The 23,000-nt window shown below is 39.9% G+C and overlaps 2 protein-coding genes across 5 annotated transcripts in view; one reads left to right on the forward strand and one right to left on the reverse strand.

The window, feature by feature from the left end:
- The window catches only part of KHDRBS2 (KH RNA binding domain containing, signal transduction associated 2), a 349,112-nt gene that overhangs the window by 44,442 nt on the left and 281,670 nt on the right, over positions 1-23,000 (forward strand). For all 4 annotated transcript variants that reach the window (XR_015802677.1, XR_015802678.1, XR_015802679.1 and 1 more), the window contains exon 2: positions 19,773-19,900. Coding sequence is in view for 1 of the 4 variants with exons in the window: in XM_088162239.1 (XP_088018365.1) it covers positions 19,773-19,900 (128 nt within the window). In the remaining 3 variants the exon portion in view is untranslated. The remainder of the gene's footprint in view (positions 1-19,772; positions 19,901-23,000) is intronic.
- LOC106860815 (uncharacterized) lies at positions 14,668-15,711 on the reverse strand. The gene has a single exon (XM_014888858.2). The coding sequence runs from the start codon at positions 15,709-15,711 to the stop codon at positions 14,668-14,670; it is 1,044 nt and encodes a 347-aa protein (XP_014744344.2).

The raw sequence follows: 23,000 nt of genomic DNA on the forward strand, positions 1-23,000 counted from the left end.
AGCCTTTAATTTGTGTGCAGGAGTTTTAATTGGTAGAGATGTTTTCTATAGCAGCATGTATCTTCTGAAATAGAGCAGCACACATCTTTTGATTAATGCAGGCTAAGTCACTGGAGTGTTCATGGTGGCAGCATCAATTTCAGGGCTGAAAAGCTAGAAAAGAATGCAGAGAGAATAGCAAGTTGTTACTACTTATGTCACTTCATTTATATACTAATGTTTCAAAATCTAGATTTTTGCTTACCAATATGCTATTCAAATACTATTTTCTATTAGGAAGTTGGTTTTTTTCCTACAAAAATTGAAATAAATCAATTTTATGGAAAATTCCTTTCATGTCTGTCGTGTAATTTCAATTGTAGAAGTATTTTTAAAGTAGGACATTTCCTGTGTGTATTGCTTGACCTTGCTTGACTGGGACATCTTGGACTTTCTGGAATACCCGAGCAAATATTCTAGAGGCATTTAACATGTTAATACCACATTCATATGGAGTTTATTTATCCATTTACTTTTTATTTTTAAACCCTGATATATAAAGTTGCTAAGAAGAAACTGTTATTTGCTTAAGTAGATAGCGAAATTAATATTTAACATTAAGATTTCAAAGTCTGCCTAATCAGTGAGATGGTCTATCTGCCCGTTTCTCTTCTAGCTCCCATTCAGAAACAATTCTGTTCTTCCTCTCTGATATCCCTTCTTATTCTCCACCTAAGTGTAGTCTTCAGATTTGTTCCCTTGGTTTCTGGTGCGCTGCCTGATAACTTGTTGCTGAAAATTGATGAAGCACGACATGAACTTTTGCCCTTCTTCTCCTGTATATTTTTTGTTTGTTTGTTACTTCCGTTAAACCTGTCATCTCTTTTATTGTTTTTCTGCTTCGTATTTCCTTGAGTGTCTCCTGGCCATCTCTCAACACCTTTTCTCTCCACATTTCTGACTTCCGTGCTTTCTATCTTCATTATGGCTTACCCCTTTTCTAGAAAATATTTTATAACCAAAACAAGCTATATCTATAATGTCTAATGCCATGAGTTGTACAATATTTTGGAAAGCAGTCACAGTACTTAATTTTTCTTTTTGGAATATAAGAAAATGTTTTTCAGGCAAAAAAAGAGTATAATCCACTGTAGGTTTCAGAAAAAAAAGAGAAGAAAATAAAAGTGCAGATAAAAGTTGCTGTTTCTTGTCTATTCTTTCCCTCTTTTTTGATTGCTTAATATTTTAATTTACTTTTTAATTACTCACACTTGCTGTTTTTGTAGATGCATGAGAAGACCCATATCCTTCCTTGAAGCATCCTTTTGAACAAATACTTTCAAAATGACATTAATATTCTCATCTGGGTAGCCATGAAGCTATGTGTGGGCAAGAACTGACATGCCCCAGTGATGACCAACAATTTCACCTCTCTTACAAGAGTATGTAGTGACAGGACAAGGGGTGATGGCTTCAAACTGAAAGAGAGTAGGTTTAAATAAAGTATTAGGAAGAAAATGTTCACTGAGGGTAAAGGTGGTGAGACATTGGCCCAGCTTACCCAGAGAAGTTGTGGATGCTCCATCCCTGGAAATGTTCAAGGACAGGCTGGATGGTGCTCTGAGCCATCTGGTCTTGTGGAAGGTGTCCCTGTCCATGGCAGGGGAGTTGGAACAACATGATCTTTAAGGTCTCTTCCAACCTTTAACATTCTATGATTCTCTCCAGTACTAGGAGTGCTGTATATTTTCTGACTGAAACAAAAATTTATCTTGTATTTTCATGACTCCATAAAATTTGAAAGGATGAATATGCAAGTGCCATTGATGGCATCCATCCTAAAACAGAGAAGGCTATGGGATTTTATCAACGTTAAAAAACTCCACCATTAAAAACACCTCAGCATTATACATACCAAGATCTGAAGGAGTATTTTTTTGTATGAAATGGTTAAAATTTGTTGAAGAAATAAGCACTTCCACAAAAATACTAAATTCCTTATTAGCTCAGCATCAAGTTGCAGTTCTTGTGTTGGGTGAGCAGACCTGTTTTGCAATTAACAGGTTGTCTTGCAACACAGTGTACTCCTAGACATTTGCTTCTTCTTTGAGAATGAGCCTGTGGCATTTTCTGAGTTTGAGAGTTCTGTTTCCTGTGCTAATCAAGGCAGCTGACAAACCCTTCAGCATGCTTGAATCAGTGTGGGTTTGTCCAAGTTCTTTCTTTGCCCTGTAGATCCTTAGGCACAAATTGACCATTTCTTTTTTTTTTTTTTTTTTAACCAGCTGCTGAGATGGTTTGCAAGACACATAACCAGATGAAAAGGCTTGCTAGTCTGAGACATAAAATGCAGACAAACGGATAAATTTCCTTTTAGCCTTTTCGTTGTGAATTGTATTTTTCCCTATTTTTTAAATAATTCACGATGCCTAATCTGTAGCAGCATAAGCACTGGACATGGTTAATTAGGATGCTTGTTGTGAAGCAGGACAGTTCTGAAATGTGGCTGATCTTGGAGATCTCACTACTATTTCACCACAGCTGGGAAAAAAGAGCTCCTTAAGAAGTTTTTGTATGCCTGTTAGTGAACAGTGAGGTAAATTGTGAAGGTGACATATCCAGTGGGAGACAGGAAAGATGCAAAAGGTGTTCCCAGATACACAAGAGTATAATGGGCATTTTCGTTTGCTTGGTGAGTCTTCAGTAAGGCAGTTGCTCTTTTTCACACTCAGAATCAAGGCCTACCTGCCAGTTACCTCTCTGGAAGGAACAAATTGCTCCTGAAGAAAAGGGCATATACCAATTTTGTATGGCTTTCTGGGTAACAAAATTAACCAACATTCAAATTGGTAAGCAGAAAGGTGCTTACGCTTTTTAGATGAAATTTAATGTCTCTGTTTACATAGAATCATGGAGGCCTTCCCAGCCTTAGATACTTTGTAATTCTAAGATTGAGTCAATTAACCAGCGCTGCCAAGTCAACAACCACATCATCTCCCTAAGTACCACAAACTACGTTTTTTGAACACTTCAGGGATGATGACTTCACCACTTCTCTGGGCAGCCTGTTCCAATGCTTCACCACCATTTCAGTGAACACATTTTTCCTGATAGTGATTCTAAACCTCCCCTGGCACAATGTTCTCTTGTCCTGTCTGTCGTTACATGGAAAAAAAGATGGACACACACCTGGGTACACCCTCCTTTCAGGTGGTAGTAGAGAGCAATTCCCTGATTTTCCTTTTCTCCAGGCTAAACAACCCCAGGTACCTCAGATGCTCCTCATTAGACTGGTGTTCCAAATTAATTTGCAGAATTATACTGTAGTTCTCTATCCTGTTCTACACAAGTATTCATTGGGTTCATAGTGCTTTACTGGGTTGCAGTACATTATTCCCTAAACAGTTCAGTGATGGATATGGTAGTAAGGAGGAGGGTAATGAAGAGCCTGCCCAGTGGCAGCTATGGGCTCCTATGTCAAAAATAATTTTATTATATTCCCTTTCAGTCATGTAATCTGTGCTTCTGCATTTTTCAGGTATTAGGTGTTCACAAATCATAGGGCAAAATGAGTACTGGGATGACTTCTATGGTAATTTTAAGAAAAATTTTCCAAGGAAATACAGTTAGTTTGTACAATTAAGGGGTCTATTTGTCTGCCAGGCTCTTTTCCCCTAATATTTTCTAAACATGTCAGCTAATTTAAAATTTATAGGAAGTAGAAATTCATTAGTTACTGTTTTCTTAGCATTTTGTGGTAGTGACAAGGTAAAAGTGATGCCTGAAGTCCGTGTTTGGGAAAGAGTCATAATATTCCTTAGTCTTTTGGAAATGCTGGTTCCTGGAAAAACTGTTGTCTCCCATGGAACTGATCCCAGTCCTTTCCACACTGATAATACAGCGAGATGCACTGCGCTTAGGAAGTGAACTCTGGGGTTTGGCACAGACTTTTATGCCAGTTTTTCTATCCCCTGGACTATGAACTGCCTTGGAAGTGGGTGCCATTGCTTTGACTTCTAATGGTGAAAAGCCATCCGTGGGAGTTGATAATATATTTGGGTTTATGGTATGTTGCTATTATAACTGCAGGACTTTGAGATTAAAAAAAAGAAATGCATCTTTTTGACAGGATGAAAAAATTATACTTGGCCATTTATGCCAGTGGGGGTCTTCTAGCCAGTTAGGAATATAATGCCTAGATATCATTTATGGATATCCACTTGTTTAAGGGCCCAGACTTACTCCTGGACTGTGACAAGCAGCTGTGTCGATTCATCACAATCAGGTTTCTTTGTTATTGGGAGCTTCTCAGGTTGCTTGTTTCCTGGCAGCACTCCTGCTTACTCTGGATTCAGTTTCATATAACGGGTATTTGTTAGTGATCCCATCTGTGATGCTTTTTGTTTTTTGGTTTTTGGCTTTTTTTTTTTTTCCAGTTAAGTAAGAAGCAAAGGTTCTGGTGGAAACAAAGGGATGCTTCTCATCACTGTTTTTTAGATGTATGCCAGGAACATACACTATGCTCCTTTTATTTGAAAACATTATCCTGGGCCCCTTTTTTCCCCCTTGACAAGATAACAGGCTTTGATGAAGTGGGTTGTGGACAGGTTCAAACATGTCTTCCTCATCTTTTAAAATTGATTTCTAGAAATGTTGTTGGAGGAATTGAAGGATATTTGCAGGAAATGAAACAAGTCTCCTTGACATCAGTATGTTTTAATTTAATGCTGTGGCCTGGAAGAGGAAAACAAGTATTCTTAAGGCAACATGACAAATCTATGAAAAACATGCATCATGTTTGCCAGAGTATCAGTTTTGATACCACTCTAGGATGAGTTTTAATTCCTTGTGTCAAATAACCCAGAGTAATGACATCATATTACCTGATGTTAATGTAGTTTTTTCGTTATGAATACAAGTTCACTTGAAATTTCCTTGGTTGCCATAAAGTATCCTATTTCCTAGCAGGACTGAGGTTTCCTTGTTTTTTTGGAATAGTTTGCAGATACTTGGTTTATATCAAGTTATAAGACTGTTCCTAATCTTGCCTCAGTTGCCAAAGCTCTTGAATGAATAAATCGAAGCCGAGAGCACTCAGGAACACTTAACAAAAACTAGTATATAGTTTGTTCCTACTTCTGACATGGTTACTGGACTGGTTTCTGTATCCTTATGTTATGGCTGTTTCATTAAATGGAACAGGCCCAAGCGTTGGTACCTTGTTCACATGTTTCTGTCATGTCTGCAGATCAGTAGATGAGCAGCCAATATTTAGACATGGCCTGAAGTGCAGTATGGGTGAGGAAAACCTACTGAGTGCAGTGTGAGCATGAGTGTATTCTGTGTAATCCATTGAAAAATCAAATGCAGAAAAATCCACAGGAGGCTATGCAATAAAACCTTCACAGATTATTAAAAGATCTTTAATTTTACACATTTTCTTCATTTCAGCTTCTTTTGTTTTCACTGTACGTGTACAAGTGTATTAATTCAGGTTGCTGCATGAGCCATTTATTTTCAGATACTGCCGACATTTTATCCGTAAGAGGCGGTACAGGAAGTTTGATCATCTTTTTAGTGTGTGCTGCTGATCCTCTGGAGCAACAATGTGTTTGTAAAGACTTCAAAGTGGAGGCTTAAAGCAAAGATGTGCTTTCCAGTGGGTTTGTGAGTGAAGGCTTATGTCTCTTTCTGCTGTTCAGCTATCACTAGTTTAGTCCTTCAATTTAAATATCAGTTTGTCAAAAAGTTCTTTGTAACTGTTGCTCTCAGTCTCAAGTAAGATAAATGAAATGTATTACAACTGAAGCATACATACATAGTCTTAATGAGCACCTGGATGCAAGTTTTCTGTAAATTAAGTCTTCAGTGAAACAATGGATGCATAAGAGAATGTCATTGTAGACAGGTGAACATAATTGTTTTTATCAGCACTGAATGTTTTGTTTCCTTCTTTTGTGCTTTTTTGCCAGTTATGAATAAAAACTTAGAAGTTTGTATATATAACTGTTTGTTTTATATATATGAATACACAAAGTATTTTCCTGTCTGTATAGCAGTCAGAGCTTTCTTTACTGACAGAGCACACTAGGAAGCAAAGGTCATACTCTGAGACTAAAATCTCTCCCACCTCTCAGCTGCAAATTCCTTGCATGAACCTGGGGTTTCATCATCACCTCTTTGGAACTTCAGTTTTCCTGTCAGTCTTTCAGGTACAGATGACTTGCTGAAGTCACATCCTAAAGGAAAACTACTATTTTGATGTTTTGTAGACTCCTTTCAAATACTTTGGTAACTGGCTGAGCACAGATTATCAGCTCATTAGTTTTTATTGCTAACTGGAAAACCAGAAGAGGTCAGTGAGAAGCCTGAACTTCAAGCAAAATTTTGTACTGGTTCTTCAGTACGTAGCATCTTTTTGGAATTTTCAATATTGTGAGCTTCTAGCCATCAGCCTTATTCTACAGCTCTTCTACCTCACAGTGCAGAAAAATCTGAAAAAGGCTAAATAATACCTGAAAGGAAAAAAATGCCTGCTGGTTTATATTTCTCTCTTCCTCTGAGGACAGAATAGCAGGCATTATCACTAATAAGTTCTAGGACTGAAGAGAGTTTAAAAAAAAAAAATCCCAGAAACTGTGAAGAGACAGAAAAGCTTCTTTTTGGCTGGTTAGTCCAGCTGAGTAGAGCAACCCACTCAGGAATACCAACAGCTTTCAGATAGTCGGGGATAGGTAATGAATATGCCACTGGTGGACTTACCCGCTATTTCATTAATTGATTCATCTTTCACCCCTACGTATCTGTTCCACACCACACAATATGTAGCCCAGCACTGATGTTTTCTTTTCAGATGAATCTCTAAGAACACTTCAATGTGTCCTGAAGTGTTTCGTGGAATAAACTTTGACACAGTAGAAACTAGAAAAATACTTGGCAAAAATCTACTTTATTTTTCTTACATGTCATAGCAACACAGTTTTCTAGGGTGTTCATTTCAAGGACACCTAGAGGTATATTCACAAATTAATACACTTGTGATGTTTCTGTTGGTTTTTGCTTGTTTTTTACTTGTCTGAGTAAATCTTCATGCTATTTCTTCTTTTTATGAATAGTCTCATTCTCAGATGAAAGAAACCCAGAATTAAATAAAAAATATTCCAACAATTTTCAGGTTTGCCTTTCATCCAACTGGTGTTATATTCATAATACTGTCTAAGCTGCTCTGAAGTTATGAGGTAAGAATGGAGAAATGTACTGGGAACAGCTATTTAGTGAACTGCACCCCATAGTTAAAGCAATACTGCTGCCAACAACAAACTTCCAATGCAGCCTATGCAGGTTAACTCCCCAAAGGTATGTTTGACTTCAAAAACACTTTTGAAAGAGCTTTAGTCTTTAAAATATTACTCAGTAACTTGTTCTCTTTTTAATAATTTGATAAAAAATATATTTAATCAATGTTGCAGTTGTTTGATTCCTTTAATAGTCTTTCTATAATCCTAATGATAGTCTTTTTTTTTTTAAAGCAAGAAAAAAACCTGTATCTTGAAGCTAGTGTTGTTGTCACTCTTAAAAGTTGCCAGCAACTCTATTTAGTAAGTCAGCACATTCAAAATGCATCCCAGATAATTTCTTTATACTGCACTTGCTGATGCTGACCTTTAGATTGCTGTTGGTTATTTTTACTGAGGCGAGAAAGACTCCCATCAATTTCCTGCAGCAAATTTCATCATAAATAGTTTGGGGTTTTTTTTATTGCGGTTGCTATATATCTAGAATTACGTGGGCTAGTGTATCAGTGATAGTGGGAATTGTCCTGGAGTGACTTTATGATGCTTGTATCCCCAGTCGTCTGTTCTGTTGGTGTTGAATATTAAATTCTGCAACTTTAAGACTGGTTCCAGAAGTGAAGAGGGGGAAGAAGAAGTGCAGAGTTTGTTAGCAGAGACTGCACTGGCTCCCCCACATTCCTGCTCACAGACTGTGCTGTCTGCACTGGACAGCAGGAGAGAGCTCTCCTTTGCTCTTGGTTAGTTTTTCTGGCTAGCTGAGGCAGAGAATCTCCCTGGACTGTGTTTTTTTCCCCTTTTTTCTTGGAACTATTTGAACCTGCTCTGCACTGAAAACCCAGAAGAGCACCGGGACCTGTGTCCCACCAAGCCTGGCCTGGGCTGTGGCATTTCCCAGCGCTGGAGGGACTGAGAACAGCCTGAGTGAGCCGGGCTGCAACCCACGGAAGGGACTCTGCTGAATCTGTCATCTCTTTGTCAACTCTTCAGAACGGAGAGAGGTTTTGCTGTTTAGTATTGTTCATTTGTGTGCTGAGAAGTGCTTTGCCTGTTAAATAAACAAGTTTTTTTCCACTTCTCTCCGAGGAAATATTTTCCCAAACCAATTAGGGGAGAGGTCGCTTAAATTTGTTTTCTTGAGGAACACTTTTGGAAGTTTTCTCCCTGATGTGCCCTAAACCAGGGCAGGAGTGTATTCAGCAACTGAACTAGGATTGTATGGACCACTGTCTTGAGGAACTGCTTGGCTATCAGACTTAAAACATTCCATGGAAAGGTGTGCATCTGAGCAGATGTTTTTCCTAAGTTTAGTAAAAACTAGTATTTCCATTTCAGGACTTTCTTAGTTATTTAACACTACTATTATCCTCTTTCTAGCTTTTTTAATCTATACTGAACTAGGCATAGGTCAGTGGATGGATACATTAGGTAATTATTTTTCTACCAATAGTATAATTTGGCATACCTTTGCAAGCTGCTGATTACATGATGGGTAGAGCCGAAGTAGTGACCAGGCAGTAAAAATCAGTTGTCAGTATAGAGAGGGAATAGAAATCTTAAGTTTTTGCACAGTTGAATTTTCTCCTTTGTTTTGTTAATTCTCTTTGGTTTTTATTTAATTAGAAATAAAAAGTTATTTAAATCTTTAATTCCTTTTCTACCTATATTAGTAAATTTTGTTGAAAAAGTTTGCTAAGGATACAGAGCTTATGCATTGTGCTGTTTCTTTCTTCTAACTTTTTGTGCAATAACATTTAAATCTTTTGAATAAGTTCCAGAAATTGGACAGACAAAGACAAGTCTGAAATTTTTTGTATTTTTAGAATCCTAGGATAGTTCATATGTCAGGGGGCCTCAGGAGATCTCTAGTGTGACCTCCTTCTCAGAGCAGGGCCAGCCAAGGGTTCAGACCAGATTGTTCAGGGGTTTGTCCAGGTGGATCATGAAATCCTCCAGTGGAAGAGATGGTATATCCGGGCAACCTGCAGCACTGCTGGACTGTGTTGTGAAAACGTTTCCTTTTACACAGGCCAAACATTTCTATTTTCTCCTTTTCCCTGTTTTCTGTCATCCCTGTTTCACACTCCTGTGAAGAGTGTGACTGTGGGAACATCAGCATTGCTGAGGTGCTGTTAGGTCCCCCAGAGCTGTCTCTTAACCACAATTAACAGGCCCAGTTCTCTCAGCCTCTTGTCACAGGGCAAGTGCTCTAGCCCTGACCATGAGTGGCCTCCACTGACCTTGCTCCACTTTGTCAATGTCTTTTCTGTTCTGGGGAGGAAAGTCTGGCCCCAGGGTTATACACACATACAGTCTAATGAGTACCTACTAAAGGATACGGTCACTTTTCCACATCTTCTCTATGTTCTATACAGTAGATGATAATGGCCATGAAGTCCAACGATAAAAAAATAGCTGCATTATGAATTAAACTTTTAATGGATGCTGTATTTTCAGATGTGCACAAATTTGAAAAGACCTTCAGTGCTTTATGGGATGGAATCTAATCATAAGGGAAGAATCTGTAGAAGACTTGATTTTATCAATATGAATGCTTTCAGCAGTTCCCCTGTATAATTACATCCTATACATAAAAGTATTTTTTTCAATCTGTAACATGATAAATAGATGCTTTCCCCTCCTGAGAAATACTAAATACCCATTTTTGTTCCTTCTCGTACTGCGCCTGATTTTGCACGTCTCTGTCATTCCTTTTTGACTTGTCTTTCAGAATTCTTTCTGAGCATTATTTTACTAGCCACTTTTCTTGCTTGAGAGCCAAGGTGATTCAGTTTGAGTTAATACAAAGCTTCAGTTTGTATTTGTCTATAACAGATGACATAAACATGTAGATCTGACCCACAATTATCTAACAGGTATTAAATTCTTCACTGGCAGAGGTATTGCCTTACTGTATCTGATGTAATAAGAATTATTCCCTTTCCTCTCTGAATCATCCCAGCTAGCTCTGTGAAGATGCTCTTATGAGTGTGTGTACATAAAGTAAAGGAATGTTGTTAATACAATACGTGAACATAGTGACCCAGTGGCTAATTTTTCCTTATAACCCCTCCCAACTACTGTTAGAAACTCAATGCTTTTACTTTTAAATTACCAATTCTTAGGGGTTTGGATGTAATTTTTGTTACTGGAAACCTCTTAGGAGGTTCCCTTGTCATGAATTAGCTTCGTTTTAATTTGTTCAACTATTGAGCCATCTGGTTTTTTTTTTCCCCAACTCAAAATTCAATAGCCCTGCTTTCAATTAAAATGTAATGCCTTGGACAGAAAATGAGCCTTCATGTATGTTTTCAGTATTTTTTGTTTCTAAAAATATGCTGGGATATTTTGTTAACACCGTTCTAGGTATTTAGAGTTGCAACTGTGTAGTTTTTAAATGAACCTTAAATTAAAAATACTCTCTCTAAATTAGGGCTGTCAGTGATTTAGTGATTGTTATTTTTTACTGGCATTGTCTTATTCTTCCCAGTTCAGACATTCTCATTAGCCTGCAGAAAAAGTGTACTTCTTTGAGTGCTAGATAAGCTTGATGTATATAATAGTACATGCATGCAAGAAGTTGGTGATACTGCCATTCTGGAAGTCATTCCCATTCATAGAAACATGATTGCTTCAGAGGGCTTGACATTGTTAACAGCAGCCCATGATTCTTGATTGAAGCTGTGCCAGTACTGCAAATGCAAAGGCAAGAAAAGCCAGATAGGCTGCAGAATTCCTTCAAGTGGGAGGCAAATGTTGACGGCAGAAAGGATTGTGTAGATTTAATTTTTTTGGTGGGTTGGACAGACTGACAAGAAGAACATTATTTTTTGAAGAGTTTTGACATGATTCTTAAGTGTAGCAAAATGATGTTTTTACTCTGGGATGCCTAATTTTAATAGAAAAATATATTAATTAGAGAAGTTTTGTAATAGGTGTCAAGGACTTTGAAGAGAAATGTAATTAACATAATTTTATTGGCACTGTAAGAGTAAATCACTGAATATGGAAAAAGAGCTACTAACTTAGTTTTCCATTTTATAAATCCATGAAGGAAAAAGAAGCTACTCCCCTCAAAAAAAAATTCATATAAACAGGCTGACAGCATTTCCAGAACTTTGCAGTTCAAAGTCTGGGGATATCTCAAGATAATTTTTCATAGAGAATATCACCACTAAAAAAGATATAGGTAGAAATGTCTTTTTGTCTCTGATACTTCTCTAGAGGGGGCCTCTTTTTGCATGACTGAAATATACATTTTTTCTTCCAATTAAGAGGGATGAGAGATGTGCATTATACAGAAGCAAGTGCAAGATTACTGTGTTAATGGTAAAATGGGGCATGTTTGAGGATTGATTCTGGAAGAGGTAGTTGAATAGCTCTATGTCTACCTGGTTTAATTTGGTTAATTCAGAGCAAAAATGAGTGGAAAATAAATGAAATGTCTCTTTGAAATGCTTTATTTTCGCTTTTTACATAAGATCAGTGGTGCAGGAGAAGTACCACTGAGATCCTTGAGTTTGCACTCTTTGGAGGAATGCTGTTGATTATGGACATTCTATTTCCACTTGTGCAGTTGATTGACTGGATGCCAGGCACCCAGGAAAGCCACTCACTCACTCACTCCCCTCTGCAGCTGGACAGAGGAGAGAAAATTTAATGAAGGGTTCATGGGTTGAGAAAAAGACTGGGAAAAAACACCCATCAATTACCATCGAAGACAAAACAGGCTCAACTTAGAGATATAAAGTGAATTTATTGCTAACAAAATCAGAGCAGAATAATAAAAAGTAAAATAAAACTCTAAAAATACCTTCCTCCCTGCTCCCCCCTCTTCCCAGCTCTGCCTCCTACCGCAGATGCATAGGGAGACAGGGAGTGGGACTTATGGTCACTTCATCACCAGTGGCTTTTCCTGCTGCTCAGGGACAGGAGTTCTTCCCCTGCTGCACCATGGGTCCCTCCCATGGGAGATAGTTCTCCCTGAACTTCTCCAGCATGAGTCCATCTCACAAGAAGCAGTTCCTTGTGAACTGCTGCAATGTGAGTCCATCCCAGAGGCAACAGTGTCCCTCAAACTGCTCCTGCATGGGTCACTCTTCCACGTAGTGCAGTCTTTGAAGGACAGGCTACTCCAGCATGGGTCCCTCTCAGCTTGGGTCTTCCATGTGATCACAGCTTTCCCCCAAGTATCCACCTGCTCTGGTTTGGGTCTTCTTTGTGGGCTGTTCATGAATTTCTGCATCCCCATGGATCATCATAGGCTACAGGGGGACAGCCTGCTTCACCATGACCTTCACCACAGGCTGCAGAGGATTCTTGGCTCTGGTGCCTGGGGCATCTTCTCCCTCTCCTTCTTCACTGACCTTGGTGTCTGCATAGTTTTTCTTCTCACATCTTCAGCACTCTTCTCTGGCTGCAATTACAACTGCCCCACGATTTTTGGTTTGTTACTTCTTAAACATGTTATCACAGAGGCATTGCCACCATTTATAATTGGCCCCACCTTGGCCAGTGGCATGTCCATCTTTGGAGCCTCTGGGAATTGGCTCTGCTGGAAACTGAGGAAGCTTCTGGCAGCTTCTCACAGGAGCCACCCCTGTAGCTCCCTTCCCTTCCAAAACCAGGCCATGCAGGCCTAATACAGCTGGTCACAAAATCCTGTACTGCCTATAGCTTTCTGTAGGCAGCAGCTCATGTTCCCCTGCACTAGGAACACACAGTCTGCAGCCAGCAGCAAATTACCAAAGTCGAGCATTAAAGAACTACCTGCTCAGTCTCGGGACAGTGCTACCACTAGTGCCAGGGACCATCCTGGTGCAGATGAGTGACACTGGAGTGTGCTGGCATGTTCCAGCTCTCAGGGCAGGATGGTGACTAACCTTTTTGACACATGCAGGAATGTACTCAAAAGCTGTGTGCCTGTGGCCACCATCTCTTAGTGTCTGAGCAGGAGAGGTGGGACTAGATGGCCTCTGGAGGCCCTTTCCTGCCTCCACTTCTCTGTGGTTCTGTGACTCAAAACACATGCAAGCTAAGAAAGCCCCTCCAGATTTCATGACATAGGAAAATTTGAATGATTCCATATGATCATGAGGAGCCAGGTTTTTTTTTCCAGAAGTCAGTTGTCCATGTGGCAGCCACCTCTTTTCCTTCAGGGGGTTTATCAGTGACTGCACAGAAAGTTAACAAGCTGAACTCAAGCATGAGGGGTGCAATGAGTGCTACATCTCACTAAAGGCATTGGTTCTGTTTTTGTAGCGTGTGTTGCAGGTGACCATAATTTTTTGCAGTTGGCAAGTCAAAATTTTCAACTAAAACAACTAGCTGCATGTTGGTGCTGTGAGCCAGCAAGTTGGCAGCTTGATCCTGGTCTGGATTACTTCATAAGACTATCTTAATGCTTCTTTTCTGTGGTGGTACTAGTCATGGAGTTACATGAGGAGTGTACACCATAGAGGCTGACTGTACTTCAATACAAAAATTGAGTACAGTTTGTCTTGCTCCAGTATTTAATGTATTGCCTTTGTCTTTTGAGAAGACTCCTCTTTTTGCTCCAGTCTTGCTTGAAAGTAAGAGTTCTTGGCACCACACAGTTTGTTGATGACTTTAATAGTCTTTGGCCACAGTATGAAGAGCCTGTAGCCTGTACTGCCACTCTGGGCATTAAACCTGAGGCTTTGTACACGGCATAGCATGGGGGCAAATTTTTCTATGAAGGCTTTGGGGGTTATTTTTAAAGTCTTTGAAGAAGGAGAAAGATAATAAGCTTTTCACAGGCTTTCTACCAGCCATTAGATTTGGATTGGCATTATAGGCAGAGCCTTTGAGACTGAGTAATTGTGAATTGACTTCATTCTTCATTGCTACATTGTGAGAAGAGTGGTAAAAGGAGAAGTTACTCTGGGGGATGTTTGGGATAAAGCATAAGAAAACAGGTGTGGAAGGACAAGAGATATCCTAGTAAGTTATTGGTGTCTTTGGTACCAGGGCAAAAAAGAGAAAAAGTTGTGGAAACCCAGTATAGGGAGAAAAGGCACCCCCATACAAAATGATCTGTACCCCCTTTTATACACAAGTGGCTACAGAGAAAAGAATAACAAAAGCAGCACTGAAGTTTCATGCCAATTATCCTCCTAACCTGAAAAGGCATTGCAAAGATGTCTATAGATTTTCAGATGCATTTTGTGATGGAGAATAAATCCTTGGCCCCAGGCTTGACCATTGGATTTGACTTTATTTTTGCAATTGTGAGTAGAGGTTGTTTTTGTCTAAAGTATTATCATTCCTGACACTGGTAACAGGGCATACAGTACTTCCCTTGTTGGTAGGGTGAGCTGCCAGGCTTGTGCCCAGCATGGCTGCAGGACCTCCATGGGGATCGGTTCCTTGCCACCTATGGTTCAGTGAAAGAAATCCGGCGCCCCCGCTGATGGCGCTCACTCCACCCCGAGGAGCTTGGGATGTCCCCTTCGGGTCTTAGAGCTTGTCCCTCATCACATTCCATCCTCCTTTGACTCTCCTGCTGTGTTTGGTGCCGTGTGCTGCGGGACCTCCCCCGGGATTGGCTTGTCACCTGTGGTTTGACAAAAGAAACTTGGCTTCCTTGCTGAAAGTGCTCACTCCTCCTTGTGGAGGTATGTTCAATCCTTAAAGGCTGTCTCTCGTAGCATTCCATCCTCCTTGGATTCTTCCTCAGGGGCATCGTGCTGCGGACCCTCCGTGGGGTTCGACTCCTTGTCACCTGTGGTTCTCTGTAAGAAACCCGGTGCTGCTGCTGTTGGCGCCTGCTCCTCCCTGAAGAGGCACGGATGTACCAGTCATGCTTTAGAGCTCGTCCTTCATCACGTTCCATCTTCTTTAGATGTTCCCTCAATGTTTGGCTGGCAGAGCTGTGTGACCTCTGCCGAGATCGGCTCCTTTTTGCCCTCGGTTCTATGAAAGAAACCTGGTATTCTTGCTGACGGCGCTTATGCCTCCTTGAGAGGGCACGGACATGCCGTCTAGTCCTTGGAGCTTGGCCCTTGTCATGAGCAGTGTTCTGAGCCCTGCTTTGCCGCCGTCTCCTGCTGCTTGAGTGGTTGTAGCCCTGAGCCTTCTTGACCCTGGCACGGCCATCGTGATGCCTCCTTGGACACCTGCTTTGGCTCTTCTGTTGGGCCCTGCCACGGCTGCCACCACGGCTGCCACCACGGCTGCCACCACGGCTACCACCACAGCATCTGCTGTAAGACTTACAGTGCTGGTGTCCTGAGGAATGATGCTGACATCTTTCTGCAGAGCAGGACTCAGCTTGCTCTCCAAGAGAATGGCTGGCAGAGCTGATGGACTCCCTGATGGACTGCACCTCAGAGTTACTGTCTCCCACTGTGTGGAATACATGTTGGAAAAGTGACTGGTGTACCAGGCCGTCCACTTTTCTGTGGAACCACTCCACCATGCAGTAAAAACAGAAAGGGTGCTGACGCCAGCTCATGGAGGCTCGGTCATTCATGGGAGCCCGGCAGATTGGGCACCTTAAGTTCTCCGAAGTACCTGGACATGCAGCCCGGGACACCTGGCTGGTGCTGGTAGCAGGAGAAGAGGTGCCACTTTCTGCCAAGTCTTCCTCTGATACCATTTTGCCCTGCAAACCAGAGAGATAAGCTGATGTTCCCTGGTGCTGGGGACACAGTCTGCAGCCAGCAGCAAAGCTACTGAAGTCAAGCATTAAAGAAGTGGCCACTCTGCCTCAGGACAATGCTTAGGCAGCCACCAGTGCCACGGACCATCCTGGGGCAAATGAGTGACACTGGGGTGTCTTGGCATGTTCTAACTCTTGAGGCAGGATGGTAACCTCTGATGGTAACTGACCTCTCTGATATGTGTAGGCAGAAGCTGGGAAGCTGGGAAAGGGATTCCTGGCCTCTCAGCAACTCCAGCCAGAGCCTGAGTGCATGGCAGATTGGGACTAACACCCCAGGCCCTATCAGTGTCCTTGTCCAGCAAATCTTCTCTGTGCCCTCAGAAAGCACACAATGGGATGGGGGTCCTTTCTCCCCCCCACCTCCAGATGTCTGTCCCCAGTGGAGGAGGCCAGACACTGTAGCCTTTCAGGGCTTCCCCAGGCATCCAGAAGTCTTGTTGCCACCCATGTCACAGTGACTCTCAGGTGACATCATGGGGCTTTCAGGGACCACACCCAGAAGACACAAAACTCCAGCCCTAAGGAATGAAGCCTTTCAAGATGGCTCATCTCACATGACTGCTCCACTGTCAAGCAAAATCCTAATGCCATATTTTTCATATAAATTCACAGGTTTCACTGATCATATCCAGCCTTATGTTCTGTTTTAGAAATAAACCATTCCAAGGCACTTCTTACTCCTCAGTCAGCTTTGCAGGTCAAAAGAGGTGATACTTCACTGGAGCAGTCTGTCCAGTGTGTGGCTCCACAGCATAAGTAGAGATGGACATACTGGAGAGTGAGTGTCAAGTAAGGGTTCACAAGGAAGATGAAGGGTCTAGAGCATCTCTCCTAAAAGGAAAATGCTAAGAGTGCTGCCTCCAGACTGTCCAATCTGGAGGAGACTTCGTAGGGGATCTTTTCCATTGTATTCCAGTTACTGAAGGGAGGGTACAAAGAGGACAGAGCCAGGCTCTTTTCAGGGGTGCCCAGAATCCAGAACGCCCCTCTGAATATTTGGGAACTTTTTTTTATTACTGTTAGGGTGAACAAGCACTGTCAGGATGCTTGTGGACTCTCCCTCCTTGGAGATAATACTCAAAAGCTGTCTGGCTGTGGTCATGGGGTAGTTGGCACTGCTCCCTGGTGGGAAACCTGATGTCCCCAGTGTCCCTGCTGCCTTCTGCTGTAGTTCTGGGCTTACAGCCTGGCCCTCATCATAATCCCTTCTCATTTGATTCTCTTTGTTTGACCTTAAGTGCTACGGATCTCCCATGAAATGGGCTCTGTTGCCTTTCATTCCCTGGAGGAAGCTCAACTCCCCACTGCTGTTTCTTGTGCCTCCCATATTAAGCTGGGACTGGCTCTTCTGGATTTAGAGCTCAGCCCTCATCGTGGAGTGAAACAGTTAAAGTGCCACAGCTTGTCTCAGTCTTGGTAGATCAACAGACTCTTGTTCACATAAGTCTGATAAGCCCAGCTGAAGTAGTCTTTCATTAACTTCAGCAAAAATGCCACTTTTATTCCAAAACTTCCATGTACTCTCAGTCAAAAACAAAGCACAAGACTGGGACTGGTTGCAAGACCTGATATACAATTCAAAGGGGAGCATTTTGTCCTAGCCTTTAGTACCCATCTCTACTGACTATACAGACTTTTAAGAATCTTCAGCTTTCCAGGAGAGAGTTTAGTTGTTTATAAAGCCAGTGGCATCCTGGCCTGTATCAGCAGTAGTGTGGCCAGCAGGAGCAGGGCAGGGATTGTCCCCCCTTGTACTCAGCACTGCTGAGGCTGCACCTTGAGTGCTGTGTCCAGTTCTGGGCCCCTCGCAAAGAATTGAGGGTCTGAAGTGTGTCCAGAGAATGGCAACAGGGCTGGAGTAGGGTCTGGTGCACAGATCTGATGAGGAGCAGCTCAGGGAGTTTTGGTTGTTTAGCATGGAGAAAAGGAGGCGCAGGGGGAGCTCGTTGCTCTCTTCAGCTACCTGAAAGGAGGTTGTCATCAAGGTTGGTTTCTTCTCCTGGGCAAGTAAGTAGTGACAGGATGAGAAGACATAGCATGGGGGAGTGTGTGGGGAAGGTTCAGGTTGGACAGCAGGAACGATGTCTTCACAAAAAAAAACCTATCAAGCATTGGGATGGATTACCCAGAGAGGTGGTGAAATGACTGTCCCTGGAAGTATTTAAAAGATGTGTAGATGTGGCACTTAGGGATGTGGTGGACTTGGCAGAACTCGGTTAACAGCTGGACTTGATCACCTTAAAGGTCTTTTCCAACTTAAACTTCCCTGGTTCTAGTATAGAACACGTAGATTGACTTTCCCCACCTGCCTTTTAGAATTACCTAATTTAGTACTGCGTTCACAATACATTTGGGAAATTCCATAATTTCATTTAGTACTTACCGTGCTTGTTACACTTTTCCTTCTTTATGCACCTTTGTTTCTCCTCTCTGTACTCCCATTGCCCAGCCCTTTGTATAATTGCATTGGATCTATTTTTCAAAGAGCTTTTTGTCTATTAAACCTGCCCAAAATGAGTGTTTTACTTACTTAATTGATGCTTGCTGCTTTCCAGTTTAATCTTCCACTGAATGCAACATACCACCTTTCTTTACATGTATTCAAGTATATTACGATAATGAAATGTTCTTCTGATGCTTTTAGTGATTGTAAATAACTTTTGAGTCCTAAATTATTGAGTGTATATCCCATTTGAGGTCTTTTAGGTGTGTTCTCTGGGAGATTTTAGAAGAGCTTATGATTGCAACATTAGATAACTGTCTGCTAGTGCAGGCTTTAAATAAATTAATTGATCTCATAAAAGCAGCATAAACATTTATTAACAAATCATGACATGGGCTTTTCTTTTCAACACATTTTTTCTTTATGCTTGTTAGAAGTCAAAGAAACTTGTATATGAATGTTAGAGTGTGCTGTGGCTGTATACCTCCTTTCCACTGTTGCTTTCTGGTCCTTGAAGCAGCTTGTTTCTGAGACCCACAGCTGTCCCTTTTCAGCTATAATGCAGTTATAATTAGCTCATTATAAGCATTGCCATTTTCTGTGCTGTCAACAGTGTCACTGCTGCAAAAGCAGCTTTTTCAATAGTACCTGTGCTGGCAGGGAGCTCTCCAGCACTATATAGGATGTTCTTTGCAGGACCATGAATTCAATTATTTCTTGTTATCCATTGATTATAGAGCTTTAGGGAATAAAGAATTAAAAACTATTTTACCTGTTTTTTTTTGTTTTGGATTTTTTATAAATTCTAGGGTGTTCTATGGATTAGCAAATATATATAAAAAACAATTTTCAATTTTTTACTGCATTTCTTAATTGAAGAACTTTTTTGAGCAAGAGTTAACTTTTTTCTTATCTTATTTTGTATAACCTGTAATTCAGGAGTAATTGAACGGAAACTCAATAACAGCAAGAAGTTTCTTCACTTTTCTAGTATTTGTACTGAAAGTTAGCCATTGCAGTTAGAATCCAGCCTAGTTCTGGCAGGTCACATTTACAAAAGGTATCAAGCTGTGATGATGTTATTCCCTTTAAAAGACTGATAGCTGGAATTGTAAGCCTTATCTATTCCTGCTCCTGCTGAGATCATTTGACTTCCCTTTCAGCTGGGGAAGAATTAGTTGTGGAGTGTGAGCTGTGGACTGTCACCTCAGCCTCTCAGTGCTGTGTGTGTCCAGGCTCAGCAGTCTGTGTCCCGTGAGTGCAAACAGCACAGGCGTTCAGTGCACGGTCTGGACAGGAATGTCTGAGTTTAAACTTCCTAAGGATGACAAATACCATGCCACTGATTGTTCTGTTTTGTGATATTTTTCAGAAATGGAAAAATTTCAGGGTTCAGAAGGCAAGAAGGAAGATGAAGAAAAGAAGTATCTTGATGTTATCAGCAACAAAAACATAAAGCTGTCAGAGAGAGTTCTGATCCCTGTCAAACAATATCCAAAGGTACTGTAAATCTACTCTAACACTTGTTTAATATTTATTAATATAATGATGAAAAATTTATACACTTAAACGTTTTTATTGACTCATAATATGCAGGCTTTGTGATAATTAAAAAAAGAAATTAAACTCCTATTTAAATGTATCTGTTACCTATTACATGTTTTAGCTTGTCTCAGGGCCTTTCAGAAAAGCAATTAATATGAATGAGATTTTTTTTCTGATTTAGGTAGGTTTTGTCCTTAAGCAAACTCTTGAGGTTTTCTCTCTTTTTTTTTTTCACATATATCATCCATTTATAAAATAAAAATACCAGTTGCCAAAGAAAATAAAGTTCCAGTAACTCCGGAAAGCTTCCTTATAGAAGAGTTGAGGGATTTTCTCTGGTGTAATAAGTTTTAAAAGATCACGTGTCAGGATTACTGCAGGCTCTGACTGACACTGTTCATTGCTGTTTGTAAAAATCAAATATTTTAGCATCTCAGACTTTTTTATTAATTTTCATTGTTACATACTCTAATGCAGAAAAAGGATTTTATTTCTTGCAAAATTTAGCTGCTTGTTGGAAGTTTTGGGTTTTAGTTTTTATAAGAGAATATTTATTTTTTTTGGGAATGGGGTGTTTGTTTGGTTTTCTCGTACAGTTTTTTATTTTACGTAAACAGTTATTCTAATAGTATTCATACTGAAATGATAAACATCTCCATTTGTCTCCAGAATATTTTTTCCTTGCTGGTTTATTATTACATGGTATTTGGTTCACCATTAGCCTTGATTACACTCTGAGGTTTTTGCTTTATACTTTCATCAGAGCAATAAATTACAATTGGTAAAAAGCTCATCAAACAAAATGAAAGTGTAACAAAATTGAGATTCAGTGATTCCAGCTGGCACTTACGTCCTGACTAGTGAATATAAAACTGAGATAATGTAATAATCTAAATGGTAAAGACCTTAGAAACACGTACAGTGCTATAAGGAATTACTTTCTTGCTGCATAGCCTGAGGTGCTTTGCCTTGATTTGTGGTGTTTTGTGTAAATGCTGTAGGTGACCTGAAGTTCTTAGTCAGGATGTAATAGTGCTGTAACTTCATAGCAGCAATGTGATAATCATTCAGAATACTGTTTGATGAAGATAGTAGAATAAAAGACAAACTATTTAAAAGACAAAACCCTATTATCTATCCAATATAGCACCTGAGTATGATTAAATTAACTTCATTTACTTTAATGAACATGTCATATTAATGAATAGTAAAAGATACAAGGCATTTTTTACAGCTTTTGAGTGGTGGAGCAAAAGAAATCAGTGTGATGGGAATGAAATACTTATTCAATAATGCAGAATAATCTCTTGCAAGGCTTCTGTAGTTGATTTGCTAGCAATATTCTGTTCTCGTCATGGAACTGTTCCCAGAACTACAGGTTTCTTGATGTCATCTCTAGGAACCATCTTTTAAGGGTTGCATTTGCACTTTGTATCAAACTGCTGATTGCTGTGATCTAGTATCTTGTCTTTTCTTCACAGTTGTATACATTAGTCAAATCAGTATGCAGCTTACTTTATAAATAATGAAAAATGTAGAAAATAATTTAAAAGAGGATTAGTTTTATAAATTTAGTAGAATATGTTAAGAGCAGTTGATCAGACTTGTATATATAAACAGTGAAGATAATTACCGTATGATTTCACTTAAGAGTCATTTATATTTGAATGAACATTATTTTAAATCATTCATTATTGTTTGCTGATAAGCTTTTATGGGCAGTGCTGGGTAAGCAGGGTTCTGTAAATCTGCAGAAAGTGTCCAAGTGTATAAAATTGTGGAAAAAAACCCCCTGCCCAGTTAAAAGCCACCTAAAACAACAGTTTACAGGCTCTCTGTTTAGGAATTAGGGCAGCTCTTGGAAGACATTTGCACCTACTGTAACTTCATGTAAAAATACAAATTGCTCCAAGGGAGCCCTTGGCCTAAAAATTTATCGTGGTCTGTAGGCTAAGCTTCAATGACAGCTGTAGAGTCAGCAGCAACATTTTAGGGTTTGAGCAAAAGTTAACACAAAAGGCTTCTAGTGCCTAGATAGCTCTTGAAGTTGCAGAATAAGAATTATGAAATTGTCTCTACTCAAGTGTCCACAGTCTGGAACAGACAATGGGAAAAGAATATGAAGGCTGTGATTAGCAACAGCTGCCTTATGTTGCCAACCCTGGTAAAGACACAGGCCTCTTTCCTTTACTCTGAAACAAGGAGACAAGGTGTTAGTTGATAGTTCAGCAGTGATCTTTTCTGAGATTAATTATCCTGAATACCAGCAGCCCAGGTATAAACTGCATCTCATTAACACACTCTCCACTACGCAGCAGGTATTTTTAATGCAGTCAAGATTTCTTTTGAAACAGTGATGTGATGTCTTTGTTGATCCTTCTTTCTGTCCCATAATGCCTTTTTTGTTTGTTTTATTTTTATTTTTATTTTTATTTTTATTTTTATTTTTATTTTTATTTTTATTTTTATTTTTATTTTTATTTTTATTTTTATTTTTATTTTTATTTTTACTATTTTTTACTTTCATGATATGTGAATTCCAGCTAAGACTTTAATGAGAGTACCTCAGGATTTGTTTAAAAAGACTTCAGCACACATCAGTTTGAATGTATTTCAAATATATCAGATATGGGAAAAGAATGGGTTTAAAAAAAAGAAAAAGAAAGAAGCAAAAATCTGAAATTATCATGTTGCTGAAAAACAAAAGTGACAGTTTAGATGCTTGGTGGGAAACTTTGTCAACTGCATGGCAATACATATTTTTTTTCAATTTACTTATCTGTAGTTTGGCTTCTGTTGTTTTCTGTAGTTCCTACCTTTTTCTGTGATAACTTGTTTAGAGAGCATCTAAACTGGGCTTTGCAAATTTGTTCCTTTGCACAGTTTAAGAATTTGAGAGCTTGTTTAAAGCCTCAGCTTTATGTAGCACATAAAATAGGAAGTTTTTGTTTGCAAACTTGTCCAGTACACATTGTAAGTTAAAATGTTGCTGACTTTGGTGAAATTCTGCCCCCATTATCCCTGAGTTCTGCTTAGCTGGGTTTCAGCCATTAAG

This window comes from Sturnus vulgaris, chromosome 3, assembly GCF_052056855.1.
Source record: "Sturnus vulgaris isolate bStuVul1 chromosome 3, bStuVul1.hap1, whole genome shotgun sequence".
Classification (NCBI taxonomy): Eukaryota; Metazoa; Chordata; class Aves; order Passeriformes; family Sturnidae; genus Sturnus; species Sturnus vulgaris.